This window comes from Dermacentor andersoni, chromosome 11 (genome assembly GCF_023375885.2).
Source record: "Dermacentor andersoni chromosome 11, qqDerAnde1_hic_scaffold, whole genome shotgun sequence".
Classification (NCBI taxonomy): domain Eukaryota; kingdom Metazoa; phylum Arthropoda; class Arachnida; order Ixodida; family Ixodidae; genus Dermacentor; species Dermacentor andersoni.
The window spans coordinates 103,858,114-103,879,787 of NC_092824.1; the positions used below are offsets into that span (position 1 = coordinate 103,858,114).

Sequence of the window (21,674 nt, forward strand, 5' to 3'; positions counted from 1 at the left end):
GTAAAACATCATTCTGGAGCAGACAAATTCTGATTTTGGAGCAGTCTGTAGCCCACATATCTTATTATTTGAGCAGTCTGGAGCATTAGGATTAAGTGGGGTAACAGTCATAAAACTTTGCATTTTGCAGCAATAACTATTTGTTGGCCCCCATACGACACGCAAAAATATCTACTCCAGTCAAATGTCAAGCGGCACCTGACACATGTGTGCTTGCGTTCCCGTTATATCTGTTGGTAGCAGCAGCCTATGGGAACCTTTAAAATAATAACTGCACTTCTCAATATCGCCAGAGAAGGGAAGCACTCTTTTTTTTCCTTCCTTTATGCTTGAAGGAGTTTTCGTACGATTGGTGTCATGGAAGTGCCAACAGGATAGTGGCACTTTTTGCGTGTGCTTTTTATGGACAAAATTCACATAAGTTCAGTGAATTATAATATCATTTTAGTGCCTTGGATTAATATATTCCACCTTCAGATGGTCAGCAAATGTCTGCGGGCAAAAGCACTTCAGAAAACAACGACTATGAGGACCGTACAGAGCTGCTGTGCAAACCCTGGTCTCCACCCAGGAGAGTGCTTCAAGCAGTGCCATACAGTGCTCAAGTACTGTTGAGAGTGTCAAAAATAAGTAAATATTTTTGAAAAAATCAATCCACATGCATTCGTTTACATGAGCCATTTTTCTGCATGGCATCTAAATGAGCGAAATGGCTCCCGACTGGAACGACCACAAGCTGGGTAATTGCGCGTGACTGCATAAGGTTAAAGAAGTGTCAAAAAGTAGCCGTAAGACATTTTTCATACTATTGATGTACTAAGTGCTGGTGAATTCATTGCAGAGATATTTCAACCAGAAGATGTGAAAAAGCAAGTTAGGGTTAATGAACACCACAGTGGTTTACTCAAAGACATTTCTAGGTAATACAACAGCCCTTCAACTACCTCAAACCAAGATTCTCTATGTGACTGACTTAGCTTTGCTATTCGCTAGAAGTACCGCGACATCTGAAGTTCGCATTGAGTGATTGGTTGTAAGCCCCCTGAATAAGCTAAATGTAGCAACATTCCTCCTCTCCTGGCCTCTCTCTCTCTCCAAGTTTCTTTGCTGCACACACTCTCAGTTTGCTCTTTTTAATCTCGTCAATCAACAGAAACTGTTATGGTGCCAACGTGAGTAAAAAACAAGGCATGAACGGCAGCATGTGGACGCTCATGCATTTGTCTCTGTGGACACGGCGCCAGCACAACCAAGCGAATCTGCTCCACCAACAGAGAGGTGCAGACACGCATGGAACGTCCTTGCCTACCCTTACCCTACTGACTAGGGCAGCAAGATAACAGAATGTCAATAACTTTACTTTTATTCGGGGGACCTAATTGGATGTGGCTGTTGATGCCCCTTGGCGGCCAGAATGTGGAAGCTATATTTACGCGACCTCCGAGACCAACCCCACAACACCTTGTGTTGCGTCAGCAATCCTTCACTGATGCTTGCTGGAGGCAAAGCTGCCAAAGCTGTTCTGCTTCAGCTTGGCAATTTCATTCATTTTTTCACTTTTGGCACGATTTAGTGCAGCAATTTGTGCGAGTATCAAAATGGTGCTATTGGTGCATGATTCCCACCCCTGTATTAGTATATAGTATATACCTGGCTTGCACAAACATTGAAATGTGGTCGATGAGCTCACAGCTGCTAAACCATCATGTGCTTCAGAGAGATTTCCAATGTCCAGAAACTCTTCCGAGTCACATTTTTTATATTGTCAAGCTCCCACCAAGTTCCTCAACGACCCTTAAGGCACATTTGCATGCGTTGGTGGGTTCACAAGGTTTAGGAAGGCGTGGTTATTTACTCAAATTAACACTGGCTTGGGGTAGAGTGATCACTGCAGCCGGACATCTGCCACACAATCCCCAAAAAAGTATTTCTAGAGGGTGTTGGCACAATTGGCTTGTCATGAAATAATGATATCCCAGCATAGTCACCACATCATTGAATAAATTCAAAGTACTTGACAATGTGACACAGAGGCCCTCAGCTGTGCTATGGCAAAAATAGCTTTCTGAAGCAGCTCCTGACCATTTCCTGGCATGAGATAAACTGAAATGCATCTTCATATCATGGCCTCTTTCAAGCTTCGTACCCTTCCAATGAAGCTGAAAGTGGCAGTTGCGTCCTCATGCCCTGCTCTCTATCTCCTTATACAAGAACAAGCCTCTAAGGACTTCATCAATGAAGAGCCTGAAACCAACATTCACTCTCATGCTTTCAAAGCCACTTGCTAGCATGATTAAGAGGTTCACATGCAAAATTGCTTTGAGTATGGTGTCATGCCTGTCATCACACTTTCAAATAGAGTCGCTATGGGCGACAGCAACATGCCCTCCTGGTAGCTTGAAGCCTGTCCGCACAAAAGCATTTCTCACCCACGTTTCACAAGGTGGGGAAAGTCAGACACAAAATAAGCTAAACATCCTGCATTGTTGGGTGCTCTCTTCTGCACCAGTCCCATCACAAGTGACAAAATCTACATGGAGCCCAGCATTCTCAAACATCACAGCCTCAAGAATTATCTTGCCGAGTATTTCTGCTTACATATTGCCGTGTGTGAACCAAACATGCCAGCAATTAGGTGTCAGTTGTCAATCAGAGATTGAAAATAACCCCACAGCCATGGTCACAAGTGAGGAAGCCTTTGCCTTCAGGCATGAACTTCCCAAGATCAATGAAGCCCTCAATCTTGCCATTTGATGCAAGACAGATTTCCAGAGAGCTTGATTTCATCAATGAGAAGTCCACCGTGGCATTGTAAGCGGTCCATAACCTTCGTTTTCTCTTTTTACAATAGCAAAGTGGTTACTATTCAAATCAAACCCACTTCTGTACCTCTTCAGGCAGCAACGAAGGCATGTATAAGAGGACAGAACCATGATTTTGTTTTTTCCGAGTATTGCTGCTTACATATAACTGCAAACTCCAGCACCGAATTGGCCTCATATTGCATTCCCTTCATGCTTTTGCATTTGGATGCTGCCAGACATGCCCTGATCAGCTGCTGCTGCTTCATACACACAGCTGTAATTGCTTACTCGGAGGTGTCAGAATCCAACTCTGCAGTCTGGTTTTTCATTTATTTATTTATTTATTTCAATACCCTAAGGGCCCAAAGGGCTTTCTGTAGGGGGAGATTATTATACGATCGTAAGGTATAACACCGTTACAAGGAAGGAAATTAATAAAATATCATGACTACAATAGGAATAGAGCATTTACATAACAGAGCAAGACAGTACTAAAAATGTCATCTCACAATCAAAATAAAGAGGTATACTATATGAAATATCAATTTCATACATACAAACGAGACTAAAGTTGCTGAATGTCGACTCAATCCAGATATATCAGCAATTCTGTCTTAAAAAATTATACATCAGTAAGGGTAGCTATTTTTTTCGGCAAATCATTACACTCTTTACTAACAACACAAACGCTGAGTTGTGGAATTTCAATGTTCTTGCAAAAATGGGTTCTACTTTCAGAGGGTCTCAGTGTGAAGAGATGTGATGTGCCATAAGAATATTCCTAGTTGCAAAAACTGTATTGCTGTAATACATCGAGCAAAAGAATGACAAACGAGATAACATAGGTTGTTTGTCAAAATTATTGTGACTAAGTCTTCGTTTCAACACTCGTACACTTTGATAAGATGAATATGTAGATCAACTGAATCTGGGTGCCCTGCTCTGGACGTATTTTTGGATGCCATATTATCAAAGCATATTCTAATGCCGACCTAATTAGTGTTGTGCAGGCATGAAGCTTCATCTTGTAATTGGCAGCTGACAAACGTCGCTTTACAAAACCTAGTTTTCTAAAAGCCTCATTTGCAATACACTCTATACGAATATCCCATATTTGATCAGGGAAGTGCACACACAGATACTCTAAATGACTTATGCTGTTGTTTATTAAATAGGTATTGACAGGACTATTACTGAGCATAGAAAATGTCATCAGCTTTGTTTTATCAATGTTGATCTCCATTTGCCCCGACATGCACCACTGTAAAACGATTACATCAGCCTGCAGGAGGCACTACATAGAGCGAGTGTTATTTGTCGGTATATCACACAGTCGTCTGCAAGAAGTTGTAAACTAGAAGTAATGTCAGCCATGTAGTTAATGCAAATTAAGAATACTGCCCTAATACCGATCCCTGTGGCACGCTTGTTGCTACCACAGTGCAGCTAGGTATGTATGTGCTCTCTAATGTTGACATGTTGACAGCGGCTACACAAGAATTCTTCATTCCAAAACATAGTATTATCAAGCTGCAGCTTATGAACCTTCTTGTTTAAACATTTGTGGAGCACCCAATAAAAAGCTTTCAAGAATTTTACAAATATAGCATCAACTAGTTCAAAGCATGCAAGTAGTCATGAGGGTCGGTTACAAGCTCAACAAATAACTGTGTTGTTGACCAAGCAGCAGATTGTTTTCATTTAGGCGGGACATTACGTGTGCATAAATGATATGTTCCAGCAATTTACAGCAAATTGAAGTAAGTGAGATTGGTCTATAATTGTTGGGAGACATGCTTTTACCTGACATGAATACTGGAATAATGTACTAAATAATGAAATTTTTCGAAGTTCTCACAATGCAATGCACATATCGTGAAGGCGGTGACATTGTACTCCTTGACAATCCGTTGTCACACCCAGTAAATGTTTGACAATTGGATGTTAAAGCACTGGGGTTTTATATGCCAAAACCACTACATGATTATGAGGCACATTGTAGTGAAGGACTCCAAATTAATTTGGCCACCTGGGGTTCTATAATGTGCGCCCACTGCACTGCACACGGGCGCTCTTGCATTTTTCTCCCATCGAAATGTGGCCACAATGGCCGAGATTTGACTCCGCACCCTTGGGCTTAGCAGTAGAATGTCGAAGCCATTATGCACAGCAGGTAACTGGCAGTTACTCACATCAGGTTGCACGGAGGAGTCCGAATCGGAAGCTCCTGGCGACATGCTTCTTTCTTCTAAGGTATCGTCAACCTCTTCAGTGGATGGGGCATCACTTTCCTCCCACTTCAGAGACTTCACAGGCGAGCCACGAATTGACGTTCTAGACTTCCTTTTCCAATGTGCCTTCTTGGATAAATACTGAAGGAGGTCGGGGAAAACTGTCGGAACTGCATCGCTCGTTAGCACAGGCCGGTCACGAGGAATCAACACAGTTTCACCGTTGATCATATGTGTAAAGTATCGCACAATGAATTGTTCATCAAAATGCAGCTCGCAGAGTCTTGACCTTGCGTTGAGAACTTGACCGGCACATGGAACTGCACACTGCCAGGCTTTAAAGCGTTCTGGCTCCTTCGGCACGGAAAACAAAGACACGCGTCGGCCGCAATTCTTCGATGACACATATCCAGACGTACAGCCGGGGACGAAGCAGTGAGTCTGTGCGGCTCTCTTCGCCATTTCTAACGTCGAAAGCTCGGTATGCAATGCTGCATGCCGATTAATTGGTCTCGCTAGAATGGATACAAGGCCACACGAAGAAAACGGGAAAACACGGCATAGCGCGCAGAAATCGTATCTGTGGAGGGGTACACAACCGCGCACTTTCCAGATGGGAATCGAACTGCGACCAGCAGCGCCACCACGGGTGCCGAGGCCCTGTCATGAAACGGAACTCTCTCTCGTAGCAATGGGCGTTCGCGCGAATAGCGCCGGTTCCCCTTTACAATCAGTCTGTATCTCTAAACCTTCTAGCCACCATTCCTTGTCCGGTTAGTTATGATGTTTCGTCCCGCATACTTGTATCAACTAGTACAACAGCAAACTCCTCCGAAACTTGTTGCCCATTTCCAACGTTGGGACGGTCCATAGATGTCAAAACACGTTACTGTCTTTACATAATGGAGGAAGAATAGTTTTGACGATATTTTCTAAGGCCCGTAAAACTACGGTTACACGTTGCCAGATCCCCAACGCGTCACATGAAATGCGAACTTCACTTCGCACCGAACCGCCAACACGGTGACGCCATAACTTGGCTGAATTGGCCGCAACTTGGCTTGTTTTGGCTAGCACAAGTTGTTTAAAATCCACGCAAGAAACTCGAAGTCTATGACTTATTTTCAGCTCTGCAATCACTTCCGCTGCAATAAGCCAGCAATTGCACAACCTTTTTTAATGGCGAATTCGCCAAATTGCACTGATGCGCACCAGGGCGCCACAATGCGTCGTTTCATCCCATGTTTCATCCAATGATCGTCGCCCCAAGGCGCCCTGTGCTATTAGCTGAATTCGCTCATTTATGGCGAATTCGGCAAATCGCACCGACGCCATGGTGTACTGGAATGGCGCAGTGTGTCGTCCGTACAGCAAAACAATGGCAGAAGCGGGGAACGCTTCTGCTGGCTTCTGCGATGACGCCACCAGCAAGACGCTGCGATCCACCGGCGTGCCTAGCGCGCGAAATTTAAACATGCTGAGCAAAACCTTCTGCATTTACAAACTAAAACGCTTTCAAAATAATAGAAATTATTTGCCCAGTGAGCACGCGTGATAGCACGTGCTCATTGGGCTCACTCATAGACGCCTTGGAAGACGCCACTTCGTACTTGGTTATTGACAGTGTTTCAAAAAGCTTCGATATCTATAAATGTAATTCTAATATTTTTAGATCTTTTAGATCAGCACAAAAAGGAAAGATTTTGTATGAAAATTTTTGTATTTTACATACAAAGAGTTTTCAGCACCAAACTTTCTGAACCATTACTGGAACTCTGTTCTTGTATGCCTCCGTTGTTAATGTTCTCCCTACTTTTCTGCCACCAAACCTCCAGTCGCTTCTTACTAATCTCTATTGCCGACACGCTTACTTTTCCTCTGAACGCAAGGGCTTCAAGGAGGCTTGAGGAGCCTAAATCGACAGCTGGGTAGATATCTTCACATTCTAATAAAATATGTTCTATCGTTTCCATAGCTTTACTGCAGCAAGCACATGCTTCTTGCTTGGTGTACCTCGCTTCAAAAATTAAGGAGCTTTCCTTGGTGACAACTATAGTGAACTAGAGTGACAAACACGTTGGCATAGGGTTACTCTAGAAGAAAAGCTAGGCAAAAAAGTGGCAACCGCATACATGCCTCCATGTTTATATGACTCATTTTTGTAAGGCTAAAATATCCAAAATATTACGCAAGAACTAGTATTTGTGCAGTAACTCCAGTGACAATATGGTGACATTACTAAACCGGTAACATTAATATGCGATGTCCAAATCCAAGCTCGTAGGGGGATGCCACTTGGATTCGATATGCTGATCTTAAGGAGTATGATTTACTAGTTGAATGCGGCGGAAGTGATTGCAGACGCCGAAAACACATCATAGACATCGGACTTTGGAAATCACCTATGTGAATACCCAACTTCTATGACCTATTGTTTCAATTTGCAATTACTTCAGGTGCATATGCACACCAAAAGCGCAGCCTGCGAGATCAGCTTCTGGTAATTGCGTTGAAATTTGTGGAATATAAATCCACGCCAAGGAGGTTACATAAAACTTCCCGAGTTGCAGTCCCTGCACAACAGTCCCTGCAGCTTCAGCATGGAGGAAAGAAAAAAGCTCGGAGGGAGCATCGCGCAATGCAATTGAAGCCAAACTTGTCGGCCCAACACGTGATCGCACGTCAAAGTGCACGGTTGGTTTAAGTGTTCCCATGCTGCAGGCAGAGCCACAGCAGGGCAGCTGAACAAGCATGAACCGAAGAAGAACTACTGGCATAGCTACTGGGAACCAATTAAACGTCTCAGCAAATCTCGATTCTTGCTTCGTGATCTCTACGCAAGAGGTCACATGTTGGGCCGCCACTGAACAAATGTATGGGCTTCATGGAGCGTTCGCTTGCCAAGGCTGGCTGTGTGACGTGATGCTATGTCCTAACTTTGTCTTTCCTACATGCCCTGCAGCCACCTACGAGAGCGAGTGAAGCTGCAGCAGTCATACTGCTAGAGGCAAAGAACTTACCGCACGTGGCAGGTCCCCAGCATAGGCAGTCACACAATAAGTGCACTGCGATTCGGTTGCATTTGTAGTTTCACGATAAAACTCTTCAAAATGTATATCAGTTCACAATTATGTGTCATCAAAAAAAAAAAAAAAATTCTGCATCTCGCTCTTGCCGCAGGCTTTGAGAAATGTAACTGGTGGAACATGCCATTCACCAATCGCACTTCTTCGCTGTGTTGAATTACAAACGCTCTCTTACGCGATGTAACTGCATATCATTCAACACTGGTTAACCGCCGATCAGCGAGAAAGATTTTCAGCCACCTTTTGTAAAGACCTGATGCACTTTTCATCAGCAACTTCAGACTTTGCGGTGCGACCACCGTCTTCATTTATTGGTGTGTTGTATCTTTTGTGAGTGCTATTCCATGGCTGTGTACATGTGGAGAAACTGCACTTCATATTTTTTTATCTGCTCCTGGTAGTTCCAAAAGGGCCCTCACGCCATAGGAGACATTTCATTTGCAGCACTCTATGAAGGGAGCTTTAATTTTGGTACAAACTGCCAAGCTGTATTTCTCAAGAACGGTACTGCAAATCTTGCATTTAGCATCCTGAAACAGTTGCTCTCCGTATACTGAATTCAGAGGTTACATCCTCAAACTTCACTGTGGACGTTCTCTTATAAACTATATGCAGCTGAAGAAATTGATGCCACTCATGCATCGTGTCGAGAACATCTGTTTATGTAACATATGCATTGCACTGGCCCAGTTGGATGTATTCAGACAACATACATAAACATATCAGTCACCAATGCTACACAAACGTATAAACAGCAGAAAACACTTTTCAGTAACACGTACTTGAACTTTTCAAAATGTATATTGGTAATGTGAACAGAGCTTCTAGTGAACCTTAGTTTGGAACTTACGTTCTGTGTCAATTGATTTTTAAATGATGCAAATCTTGAAAGCAGTGTTACCGCTCTTCACAATATACTCAATTACATTCCTCAGTGATGTGGTGTATCCAAAACATTATATAGCACCCTGCAACCTTGTAATTGCAGTCGAGAACAACCACTCTTGTGTTCAAGCCATAATACAACATGTTTTGCTGGGCAAGTTGTTATGTATTTGTGAATAAACAGGAAGCCTTTGAGACATGCAGACACATTCATGAGGTAAGAACTGGACTAGATTTCAATTTCAATTCACTTTATTTATTGATAGTTCTGGCTGGATGAGTGCTGCACTTGCAACTGTTCCTTTTTCTCATAAATGAAGCGCTCATTTTTTTGTGCACCCCTCTCACTGTTTCCCCTATTACAAACACAGGCACTGCACGATACGTGCAAACCACAACAGAGAAAGTTGTCACAACCCAAGCCAGCTGCGCTACATAGTGCCATACGCAGTGACGTGCCAGTGACTACTTGATGCATAAATTTCTTAACTCTGCGTACAAACATCTTCCTAACCGATACCAATTGAAGCAAACGTATACGCATAACATCCAGTCATGAGCAAACAAGCGCTTCTGTTACAGCCGGAATGTTATACCAGGTGCGTTTAATTTACATGATTGGTGCAGCCATATGACCAACTAAGATGTTGTAATGCCCTCAGAGAGCATGCCACAATCAGTTAAACACTGTCCCGACTGCATACAGTCAACAAACACTGCGAACGCCCTCCACGCTGTGTTATGTCAGCTATGTCGGCTCGGGATCTTTGCCTCTAGCAAGACAGCGGCAACCGGTTTCATTTGTGGAGAGCTACCTCCACTCCAGTAAGTATATAACCTCCTTGATCCACACCCCAAAAGGTCGCCCTCTCTTAATGGAACTTAATGGCGATGCTTTTGCAGGTTGAATATGGCAGAAGATATTTTGGGAGCCAGACACACATTATAGACATCTGGTTTTGGATACCACCTATTCACTTACATTTACAATAATCGTCGATGGTATTCACACATTTTGCTTTTATAGCGAATATCTTTCTTAGCATCTTTCGCATGTTTTATAACCGCCTCGTGTGCTGCTGCTTTGGAATGTACCAGTGGCGCCATCTATGATGGGTGGCAGCAAGAAGCCCTGGTTTAAGGCAGCAGTCGACCATCTCGGATTGCATGCCGCGCATTTTTTTCCACATGTTGCGGGCTGTTTGTGTGTTTGCACACAATCTCTCTTTGCAGGTGATGGCGTTGATAAAACATGTGTCAAGACAAAAGCAATTAATTTCAGCTGCAACAGAGAGCATCAGTCGCCTTGTTTTACTGATAACTTTATAGAAACAATACATAATAGAGTTTCATACCTGCTTTTCAAATGCACTCACATAATAGGTCTATACTTCATAGCAGTGTATAATACACCATTTTTGTCCGCTTTAGATGTATTACGAGGTACAGTTAACATAAGTGTGCTATCATTTTTCATTGCTGAATTAGAGTTAAAAATGTGATGGTGTCATTTACTGAAATTTTTCGATTTTGAATAATTGTTGTTAAAGGATTGCCACCCTAAATAAACATTTGGCTTCCAACAGGCACTACACTGTAACATTCTTTTTTAAATGCAACAAGACTAATCAAATTTGGTTCAATGGTTGCCTAGAAAAACGATTCCTCCATTCGCTTGTACAGATACAAGCCGCCAAGTTAAAGCTTCCTTTTATGCTATTAGACACATGTCAACTGTGATAATCCTGTTTAATAAAGCAAAGCATGCAGCAGCACCTGATTACAACTGCACATCATCCGTAATTGAATCATCTGCCATCATGATGTCTGTGTCAGTTCTGTCAACAAGTGGTGTGCTGAAATCGCTGCTTACATTGCCTGTAATCAAACTGTCCATCATCGTTAAGTCCCCATCAGTTCTTTCAACAAGTGGTGAGCTGGAATTGCTGCTTACGTTGCCCGTAATCAAATCATCCATCATTGCGAAGTCACCGTCAGTTCTGTGAACATGTGGTGTGCCGGAATTGCTGCTTACATCGCTTGTAATCAAATTGTCCATCATCGTGAAGCCTCTGTCAGCTCTTTCAATACATGGTGTGCTGGAATTGCTGTTTGGAGGTGAAAGTGCCGCTCTGTAGTTAATGCCTGTCACATCAAGCTTTGCCTCATTGTGCATACGACACATGTGCTTTGCACATGCGTCGGACCGGGCGAACGGCTTTTCACACACAGGGCACTTGTATGGTTTTTCGCCTGTGTGTATAAGCATGTGATTCTCCACATGGGACTTCAATGTGAACTTAGCCGGACACAGGTGGCACGCATAGGGCTTCTCAGTTGTGTGCCACCGTAAATGCAGCTTCAGGTTCCTCTCTCGAATAAATGTCTTGCCACACTCGTGGCAGTGGTAGAGGTCTACTCCACTTGCGTGCAGCTCCTTGTGGTTGTCCAGTGACTTCTTGTGGTGAAACATGGATGGGCACTCCTCACATCTGTACTTCTTCTCATCCACGTGAGTGCGGTGGTGTTTAACTAGTGCCCTGCTTTCTTTGAACTGCTTGCTACAAATGTCACACTTGTACGGTCTTTCGCCAGTGTGCGTTCGTATGTGAATCCTGAGTGACTTCTTGCTCGCTAATATAGCTGAGCAGTGGCAGCACTGGAAAGACTTCTTGTGTTGGTGGGAGTGCTCGTGCATAGAAAGGTGACTCTGCATGAACAGCTGCCCACACGTAGAACAGGGGAACAGTTTCTCGACAGAGTGCGTGAGCTGTTGGGTGGTGAATGAGTGTTCCTGGGCAAATGTCTGCTTGCAAACAGGGCACGCATGGACCTTGTCACCCACAAGCTCGAAACGATGGCCGCATACATTGCACTCAAGGGATTCGTTGATGCCGGTGCTCCAGCTGCCTTGCGTCACTGAAGCCACGATGGTACCACCAGGGATTCTGCAGATTGAGGAAAGAAATGTAGAAGCCTACTTGAGTAGTTCAATTGCTGAACTATGAAGTTAAAGGGACTGTAGTGCAAGAAAGAGAAAGTTTTGAACAACATTGAGGTCCTGTGACAAGCTATGTTGTGATTGGGAAACATGCTCATGCAATGTGGACCAGTGATCAGGGGTCCACTAGTTTTTTGCAAAATTTGGTGCGTCGCTATTGGTCCATGTATAAGGAAGGTGCGGTAAAAAGGTGTGGTGATGGGTCAGGTATAAGTAGATGACATTGTTCTTTCTTTCTTTATTCAAAGATTGCACCGTAGTGCCCTAAGGCATTACAGCAGAGGGGGAAGAGCATCAAATCAAATACACCTTCATTTATGCAGTGCACTTGTTTTTCAGCCAGTCTGTTCCACTGGTTTACTGTTACAGCTCTGGACTGACCAATGCTAAGGCATGTATGACTGCTTCAACAGCTATGACACAACATGGTGGTAATAATGCTGACTTTTTTTAATTAGTTGATCATGCATTTCAATTTCTTTTTGCAAGTACTGTCTGCCTCTTCGAACACACCAGCTCGTGGACTAGAATTTCGCTATCTGCCACAGACAATTAAAAAAATTTTTTGAAAGTGTTTGCTGAAACACCCTGCATATTGCCTAGCAAAGAGGTAAAATGAGGTTTGTACATGTGAAGTATGAAGTAAATTGATTGAAAATGCTTTAGAAGTGTTTTGGAAAAGGAGAAGCTAGAAAATATGCCACACACAAAAAAAAGAAGAAAATAAGGTCACTTTTGATCAGAATTTAAAGGGGCCCTGCAATTCCACTTTTGGTACACCATATTTACTCTATATCTATTCTCAGCATGTCATAAAACAGAGATCAAAACGAATTATGAAAATTGACCTGTGCAAACCCAAGCTATGAGTCAGAGAAACTTAAACATACAAGTAAAATGAGAGCCCACTAGAATCTTTGCGGCTTAAAGGCGAACATTTCACTCTCCCACGAAGTCATACAGTGCCACTCAATAGCAGCAGGGCATTAGTGGTAGTTGGCGCACCACGGTTGCCAAGCCTGCTCAGCCCGTTGATGGCGCTCCATGGCATTTCTATGGTGTCCGCGATCCCGCGGCATGGGGTCTAACCATGGAGGCCGTGGCGTCACGTTTATGGTTACAACAGCTCCTGCGAGGTGGCCATTGATGCACCAAAGTGCTCGGAATGTGATGCGTCGTTCGAATGGTTTCAACACCTTGCGCATAGCAATGCAACACCTAAAATCATTGGAGAACATAACGCCGTAGCTTCCTTTACAGTACTCCCAACCCTGTGCGAACGTAACTAGCACATTACATTTTTAACCAATCATCATAGTGGCACTCTAACACGCTACATCCTGTCTATGAAGTACACAAAATCATCGCATTGAGGCGATGTCAATGGATCCACTTCACAAGGTTTTCCTGGCGCGTTGCAGGGACCCTTTAAGGGGTTAATGAATCCAGTCAGAGATGAAACGGAGACGGTTGTGAGTGCACTTTTCCGATACTTTACATATCTTTTTCAGCAAAAATCACGATGATGACGGATATCGTGCTTCTTAAATGCCTCCTTCCATTTTAATTGCAGTCAACCAACAAACTACTCACAACATGAAATTATACATTTTGCTTGCTTACAACTTTGTTACTGGCTCCTCATGATTTCAGCTTGAGCATTTGCACAACGAAGCAGAATTACTGTGCAAAGCAGTATACAGAACAAACATGAAATTCAGCTCTATTTACAGCTTTATTACATACCTTTACAAGAGCAACACTCTGTGACAATCCTGCATTAATGCTAATTTTCATAATGCATGTTGTGATGATGAATGTCTTCGGTCAGTAGCTGTTCTGGAGCATATGAAAAAACCGTTGCTAATAAAAGAAATGCACTATAAACAATAAACAAATGCATAATGAAGCAAATGTGTCAGACATATACATTTTTAAGCATTTTTTATAGCATTTTTTATGGCCTTAGTTTTGCTCCTACACAACCAAGTATATACATCTGTATGTGAAATAGCGAGTAAAACTATGTTGGATGTATTTATTTGACTTCAGAAAATTCTAACATAGCTGTGTGTTCCAGAAAAGCTTGAGTTAATGTGAGTGACCTGTGTGTCCTAAATAATTTTATACTCAAGCTGCAAGTGGTAAGCAAAAGGCTCGCAAGAAGGTATACGCACCACTTAGAAGACAACCTTTTCGCACCAGAACAAACAGTGATCTGCATTACTGGAAGCATATGGATGGACATTTGCTCGGATCACATTTCAGTGGACTTAAAGGAGCTCACCCTGTGTTGCCATCTGTGATGATTACGTCTCTCGAAATCTTAGCGCTGCTTATCTCTGGGGTTACGGAGATAGCGCACTGCTGCAGGGTGGCTGGCTCAGATGATGCTTCTTCATTTTCTTCATTCATGTCAGTGTTATCCTACAAAACAACACACAGAACTTTAAAACTAGAATGCACCTGCAATATAATGCTTGTTTCTACGAAGGCTTTAAGTAATATTTAAATACAACTATTTTGAAATAAAAGGACAGTTCCTTCGGAGACTTGCCGTGAGCAGTAGCGACCATGGGGTGAGGGGAAACAAGAGATAATCAGTCTATAATAAAGAATAAAATTATTAATTTTAAACTTTTCGTTTCATCAGGCTCATCGTAATTTGCAAACTGAAGCAAGCTCTCCAGATAAGTCATTTTAAATTTTGAATCTGGAGAAATGCAATTACCCATGGAACTGCAGCATGATGAAATCCGGCTATCACAGTGCATGAAACCATTACTGGGAGGCTGCTGCACGTACACAGCAGTATCCCTCGAAGCGACATTCTGCTTACATGGCTCAGCAGTGGGCAGTCTTGCTGGCAAGTTGCAGCTCTTTGCTCCTCGTTATTGCATCTGTGTGCTGAGGGCGTTCTCAAGAAGGCATAGTGGCCTGTGCCCAGGAAAAAACCCACCAGCTGTACACCTGCACGCTTTTCGCCTACTGACCTGAAGCTACAGTATCATGGCAGTACACTGCAGACGTCAGCTGCAGCAGAGCTCGATGACCTAAATCGTCACTCGCGGCTCCGTCATGGGCTACAGAGGCACCTACCAGGAAGCCTACAGTCCACCAGAACACAGCGAGCAACACTCTGTGTTGCATTGACCACTACTACCTGTCAGCAACGGGCCATGTGACGATCAATACATGTTTTTCAATTGTTTTTTTATGTTAGATATTTTGAACAGTATATTGTTTGTTTAGCTGACTTTTACATGTAGTTGTAGACTGTTATTCCTGCTAATGCTAAGTATTTTCATATGTCTGTTGTTGCTGTTGTTCATAGCTGCTGGCCTTTCCCCTTGCCTTTCAATAGTACATAGGAAAACATGACAGTCATCTAGGGAGATCTGTTCACATTTATGTGTGTGTGCACATCGCACCATCTTTGTTTAGTAGGTAAGCAAATATTTACTGCAACTTATGTGGCCTATAAAGCTATGAACTTTACTTCACCTAATATTCTATGACCTTGCTACCTCTATAAATTCTACACCTTCAGGCTGAACATGGGACTTCTTCAAGTCAGCCCAAGTTCAGACAGGCAAAGTGCTGTCACATTCTGTCGGAGACTGATTGCCCTATTTGTCCAACATAATTACACCTGTAGATTAGCAGTATTCAATCTGCAACAGATGTGGCACATAAAATATTTTGATTCTCATGCATAGCACTATGTTGGCTGACCTACAACGCATTTGCCGAGCGGGTACAACTCACACGTTGTAGAAAACAAAAGGTTGTCACGATGCTTTTTGGTGACTTTAGGTTGTGTGACAAAATATTAGCATATGGCACATTCTCAAATAAAGACATCTGCTGCTGTCCAAGAACAGCATCAATGGTATGCACTTTGTGTAGCTTATTTAGCAGCCATTTTGTGATGCCCTGAAGCACAGGCCATGGAAGACCCACACATTGTGATGTTACCCTTGCAAACAATTTTTCAGATTTTCAAGTTATGCAGCATGAGCCCAACTTAAGTAATGCAAACCTGAGACAGGAGCTCACAAATGTCCTTTTAGCTCAAAGTTTAAGGAATCAAAATGTCAAATTGCACAATTCCACATTGTGTTTTACTTGCAGGAGGAAGTGTAGTCATAGCGCTACTCAGTGCAGCTTTGATGTCAACATTTGTCACAATCTGAAAGTTATTTCTTCTTACCTCTGACTAGAGTTGGAAACTAACTATTTACTTTGAACCATGACAAGAGAAGGCACATTCAGAGAAGTGCACCATACTTTGTCCAATGACAGTTAAACACACCAGTGCAAACCAGTTACGATATTTAGACGCCATTCCAGTATAGGCTGCTATCTCTTCCTGCTATGCAGCTGTGTTGGAACCAACATGCTTTCTTGAAAGCACACACACAGACACAAAATAAAAAAAAGAAAGAGGAAACTTTAAACCAAGGCGTCTGCGGCAAGCTCTTTTCTCAGATCAATTAGCACCGATTATGCGAACGCCTCAAGCTCATGTTAACTTTGCACCAGATTTTAAAAGCTTCCAAGCTATGCAGTGCAAGCATAACTTGAATAATGCTAACCTGAAACCAGAGGTTGATACTGCACTTTAACTTACCTTTGAGTTTAATGAATGAAAATATGAAATTGCACAATTTCACATTGCGCTTCACTTACAGGAGGCAGTGAGCTCGTAGGGCTACTCGGTTCTGCTTTGATGTCAACGCATGTCACGATCTGTAAAAGTTGTTTTTTTTAACTTCTGGGCTGAGTTGGCAGCGAACTATTTACTTCGAACCACAAGCACAGACACACTCAGAAAAGAGCACCATACTTTGTCCAATTTCGGTTAAAAGGAAACCTTAAGGGATACCAAAGAGGAAACAAAAAACGATTTTACCTGTGTTAGTTAATCACCCTTCAGCAGTACAGAAAAAGTCATTCTTACTGCAAGAAGAAGCCAGGTGGAGCCACCGCCTTGAGGTTCCCGCACCAACTCTCCACAACGTCATACTTTGATGGCGTCTGCTAGGGCCCAGTTAATTGTTTATCAGTAAAAAAAGCGCTACATTATATCCTAAAGGAGATAAGGAGATTGAACATGACAAATTATGTAAACTTTACTGAGCCAATAAGGCCCAAAATACAAAATACACTTTGCAATGTGTGATGTCAGATTGATGTACTGCCCCTGGGATTCTGGTGTGAAATTAAAAAAAAATTTTACTTTGACCTTCATGTTCTCTTTTAACAAGCAACCTAGTATCGCTAAATTAACAAAAATAGTTTTTTTTTAGCATTTTATTAGGTTAAACTGATTTAGTGTTACTTTTTGGTGCCCCTTTAGCTCGAGAGCTCCTATGCAATATCACAAGAAAGAAGAAATAGTTTTTTTCTGCAATTATTGCGCTGAATTTGATGAGGTTTGCTACATTTAAAAGAAAAAAATTAAGATGTAGTGACTGCACGGGGTGTATTTTTTTATTTAAGGCATTGATTATGCAATGAAAATTGTTGAAAATATTTTTTTTTGAAATAGCTATCATGTTTACAACTCCATAACTCAGCAATCAAAAAGGATATCACAATTCTGTAAATTGCATCTAACAGTAAATCTTAAGCAGGTAAAATTGATGCACTCAAATTTTAGTGGTGAGAGCCATGCATAATAACACATGGCTTTCAAGTACACCACTAATATTTGAGTAGGACTTTTGCAAAACATTTGTAAACATTGTAACAAATTCACCTAAGATATAAATTTATATATAAAATTTGTCCGCTTTGGTTGTTCTAATGGATGCCGTTTACAGAACTGCAATATCTGTTTTTGGTGCAGAGTTATAAATTTCCAAACTTAACGATTTTCAGCAATATTCTTTAAGAAAGAAATTAGGGTCCTAATTCAATATTCCACCCCCAAAAGTTATTAGGATTCTTTCTCTTTCAAATGCAACAAATTTAATTAAGATCGGTCATCTCAGAAAAGTATTTCTGCATTTTACATTTATTTAAATAAGCAGCATTGGAGGTAGCACAAGCTAAAGCTTCCTGCTAGGTGCAGCGTTGCAATCCAGTTAGAATTTTTAGAAGCTGTCCCATTTTATGCTGTCACCTCTTCCCACTACGCCGCTGTGCTGGAACCAACACATTTTCTTGAAAGTACACAGAGAAAAGAAAAAAGAAAGAAATATGTACTCCAAACCAATGCATCATTGGTGTGCTCTTTGCTCATGTTACCCTTGTACCAAGCTTTTCAAATTTTTAAGTTATGCAGTGTGAGCATGACTTAAATAATGCTAATTTGAAACAGGAGGGTGCTACTACCCTCCAATTTACCACTGAATTTAGAGAATCATAATACAAAATTGCACTTAACTTACAGGAGGCAACATGGTCATAGGGCTTCTTGGTTCTGACTTGATGTCAATACTTGTCACAATCTGACAAAAGACAAAAGATACACAATTTTAAAAATCTCTTTTTACTTCTGAGCTGAGTAGTCAACCAACTATTTATTCTGAACCATGAGCACAGGCGCACTCAGAAAAGAGCTCTGAACTTTGTTCAATTTCACTTAAGCATGCGGGTGTGAACCAGTTAAGACTTCACTGTTACAAACCATCCCATTTTAAGCTGTTAGTTGTTACCACAAGGAAGTTATGCTAGAACCAACATATTTTCTTGAAAGCATACAGAAAGAAATTACTCAGCTTATCTAGCACCGACAGACCACTCCCTGTTTGCAAATAGCGTGACGTCAATCCGAGGGTTCCTGCCATCTGCCGCACCTCCTTTGAAGTGGGTGCTGGTTGGCAAAAAAAAAAAGCCTTCAGCCAGCCTCATCGCTGTACAAGAGCACTGTTTGGATATAAACTGTCACAATCACAATTCCTGCATATTGGCATTTTCTCAAGCGACAGCATCTACAAATTGTGCTTTGAAAGTAACCATCCTCAATATGCTAGCACAACAACGTAGCGTTGTTGACAAGTGCATGGTGCCTTTAGATAGCTATGGTGATTTTGTAAGAATGGCTCTTTGGTAGATGAAACAGCCACAAAAATGTTATTACTTCTTCAAAGCGAATATTGTATATTGTAAAAACTGGGCTTTCTTCTCAAGGCAAATTAGAAACCTAGGTATACTTGAACCCACAGTAAGAGCCAATTTAAGTTGACTGAAAGAAATGCCATCTTGACATGTAAATCCTATAACACATTTAAACAATTTTAAACAAAAATTGACTAAAACTGGGTATAGCGCACCCTCCATGCATTTATCTTTTAGGTAAAAAAATTATTATGATAGCTAAAATGCAACAGAAGTTATTTTCTCTCCAAAATTACAAGTGTGCCAAAATTGCTGTGTTGAAAAATCAAAGAAAAACATTTCAAAGCATCTCTATTGGGAGAAAACTTGTAAAAAAATCTTATGGAAATGAAGGGTCTTGGAAACGTGTGAATGAGAAAAGTGAAAATACAAAATTTCGGCCAATTTCCGGCCTATAAAGTGCAGCGTCATTTCCCCCATAATTTAGCTTAGAGTGTGATGAATCGAAATTTAAAATTGCGCTTCACTTGCAGAAGGCAGCGTGGTCATAAGGCAACTATGTTAAACCTTGATGTCAACACTTGTCACAATCTGAAAAAGTTAAATTTTTTTTTTCTAACTTTTGAGCTGATGGCAACTATTTACTTCAGAATCATAATCAGAATTTATTGTTAGAAGTTGGGTCAAATTACAAATATTTAGTATGCAGGAGGAGGTTCCATAGTCAAAGACTGTATCGGGACCTCCTGTACAAGAATAGTTATGATAATTGACATCTCAATGCAACAGTAGCATATAATAAGGTATTATAAAAGCAACAAGAAATGAACGTTAACAGAGCAAAATACAGAATTCATTACAAATAATAATAAGGTTTAGCTTATCTCACGGTAACATAAAGAATTGTATGTGAAGAAAATACCAGTAGTTTATTTACAAGAACAAAAACACAAAGAAAGCAAGAAAGAACGGACAAAAAAACCGGTTATAGTAAATTTTCTTATTAGTTTGAATTTGCATCTGCACTTGAACCCCAAGTGGAGATGCACTGAAAAAAGAGATCCATACTTTGTCTAATTTTAGTTAAGTATATATGTGTGAGCCAGTTAAGATTTTACTGTTAGGAGCCACAACATTTTATGCTGTTATCTTCTAACACTATGCAGCTGCCCCAGAATTAACATGTTTTCCTGGAAGCACACAGCCAAAAAAAAATAATGTTATCTCCAAGCCAAAGTATCATTGGCACGCTCTTTGCTCAGCTTAATTTGCACCAGCTCTGTGATTGGTCTGAAGCTCATGTTACCTTTCTATCAGATTTTTCAGACTTCCAAGTTGTTCAGTGGGAGCATAGCTTGAATAATGCTAACCTGAAAGGGGAGGTTGCTACTGCCCTTTATTTTTGTTTTGAGTATGAAACATCAAAATGTAATATTGTGCTTCACTTACAGGAGGCATGGTCTTAAGGCTACTTGGTTCTGCCTTGATGTCAGTACTCATTGCCTGCAAAAATTTATTAAAATGTTCTTGAGCAGTGTTGAGAACAAACCACATACTCCGAATCACCACCTGCATGCGCGCTGAGAAAAAAAGCCCCACACTTTGCCCCATTCTGGTTAAATGTACTGGTGTGAACCAGTTAATACTTCAAAGTTAAAAGCTGTGTTGTTTTATGCTGTTATCATCACCTACTATGGAGCTGTGCCAAAACCAATGTGTATTGTTTGAAGCACAGACAAAAAGACTCCAGCACAACACATCTCAGTATGACTGTCGACGTAGATGCTATTAGCATTGAAGCATGCAGCAACATACTGCATTGCCACGGCCAAAATGGCCCATACATGAGGCATGCTCCAGCAGCTGGGCTCCTCTCTTGCTTTTCCACCACCGTAAAGTCAGCTCAAGGCACATGTCTGAATATATATGACGCAGCTTTCATTCCGCCATGTTACGAACAATATTTAATGGGATTAGCATTCTCTGGGAATTTGCATTATTTTGCTACACTTCTACTTCTCGGTGCATCAGTGTGCTCCCCCAAGTGCCACTTGCACCAACTGGACCAAAGCACACTATTTTCGCCTTGCTTAAGCAGCAGCCGCATGATCATAGCCTCTATTTGTTGTTCATCTGGCAATTACTCCCAGCCGCAGATGAAATTAACACAAAGCAATTTCTAACCTTTGTTTTACAATTTTCCTGTGCTGTCAAGGCGTCAGATTTATCAAAATAATTACATTTAGCGTGCTTTCATCTTCCAACACTGGACATCGAGAATGAGCAAACGTTAGTATAGTACAATGGCACGACGTCAATAATCTGACAACAATGGAGTGACGACAACAGCGTGACTACAAAGGTATGAGGACAACTGGATGACGACAGTGTAGTAGGAGGACAGTTAATTTCTTCTATCTCCTCCAATAACAAACTGATTTGAAGAATTATTTCGGTAAAACACTCCTCAGACGGCATCTTAAAACTAGCAGTGTATAACTAAAATTAACTAAATTATGGGGTTTTACGTGCCAAAACCACTTTCTGATTATGAGGCATGCTGTAGTGTGGGGGGACTTTGGAAATATGGACCACCTGG

At 41.6% G+C, this 21,674-nt stretch overlaps 1 protein-coding gene across 1 annotated transcript in view; it reads right to left on the reverse strand.

The window, feature by feature from the left end:
- Positions 1-21,674, reverse strand: part of LOC126538992 (uncharacterized) — a 104,760-nt gene that overhangs the window by 69,686 nt on the left and 13,400 nt on the right. Inside the window, exons 6-11 of the mRNA XM_072285232.1 lie at positions 20,525-20,578; positions 18,406-18,465; positions 16,700-16,759; positions 14,295-14,434; positions 10,790-11,954; positions 4,997-5,695 (exon numbers count right to left, since the gene is read on the reverse strand). Of these exons, the coding sequence (XP_072141333.1) occupies positions 4,997-5,695; positions 10,790-11,954; positions 14,295-14,434; positions 16,700-16,759; positions 18,406-18,465; positions 20,525-20,578 (2,178 nt within the window). The remainder of the gene's footprint in view (positions 1-4,996; positions 5,696-10,789; positions 11,955-14,294; positions 14,435-16,699; positions 16,760-18,405; positions 18,466-20,524; positions 20,579-21,674) is intronic.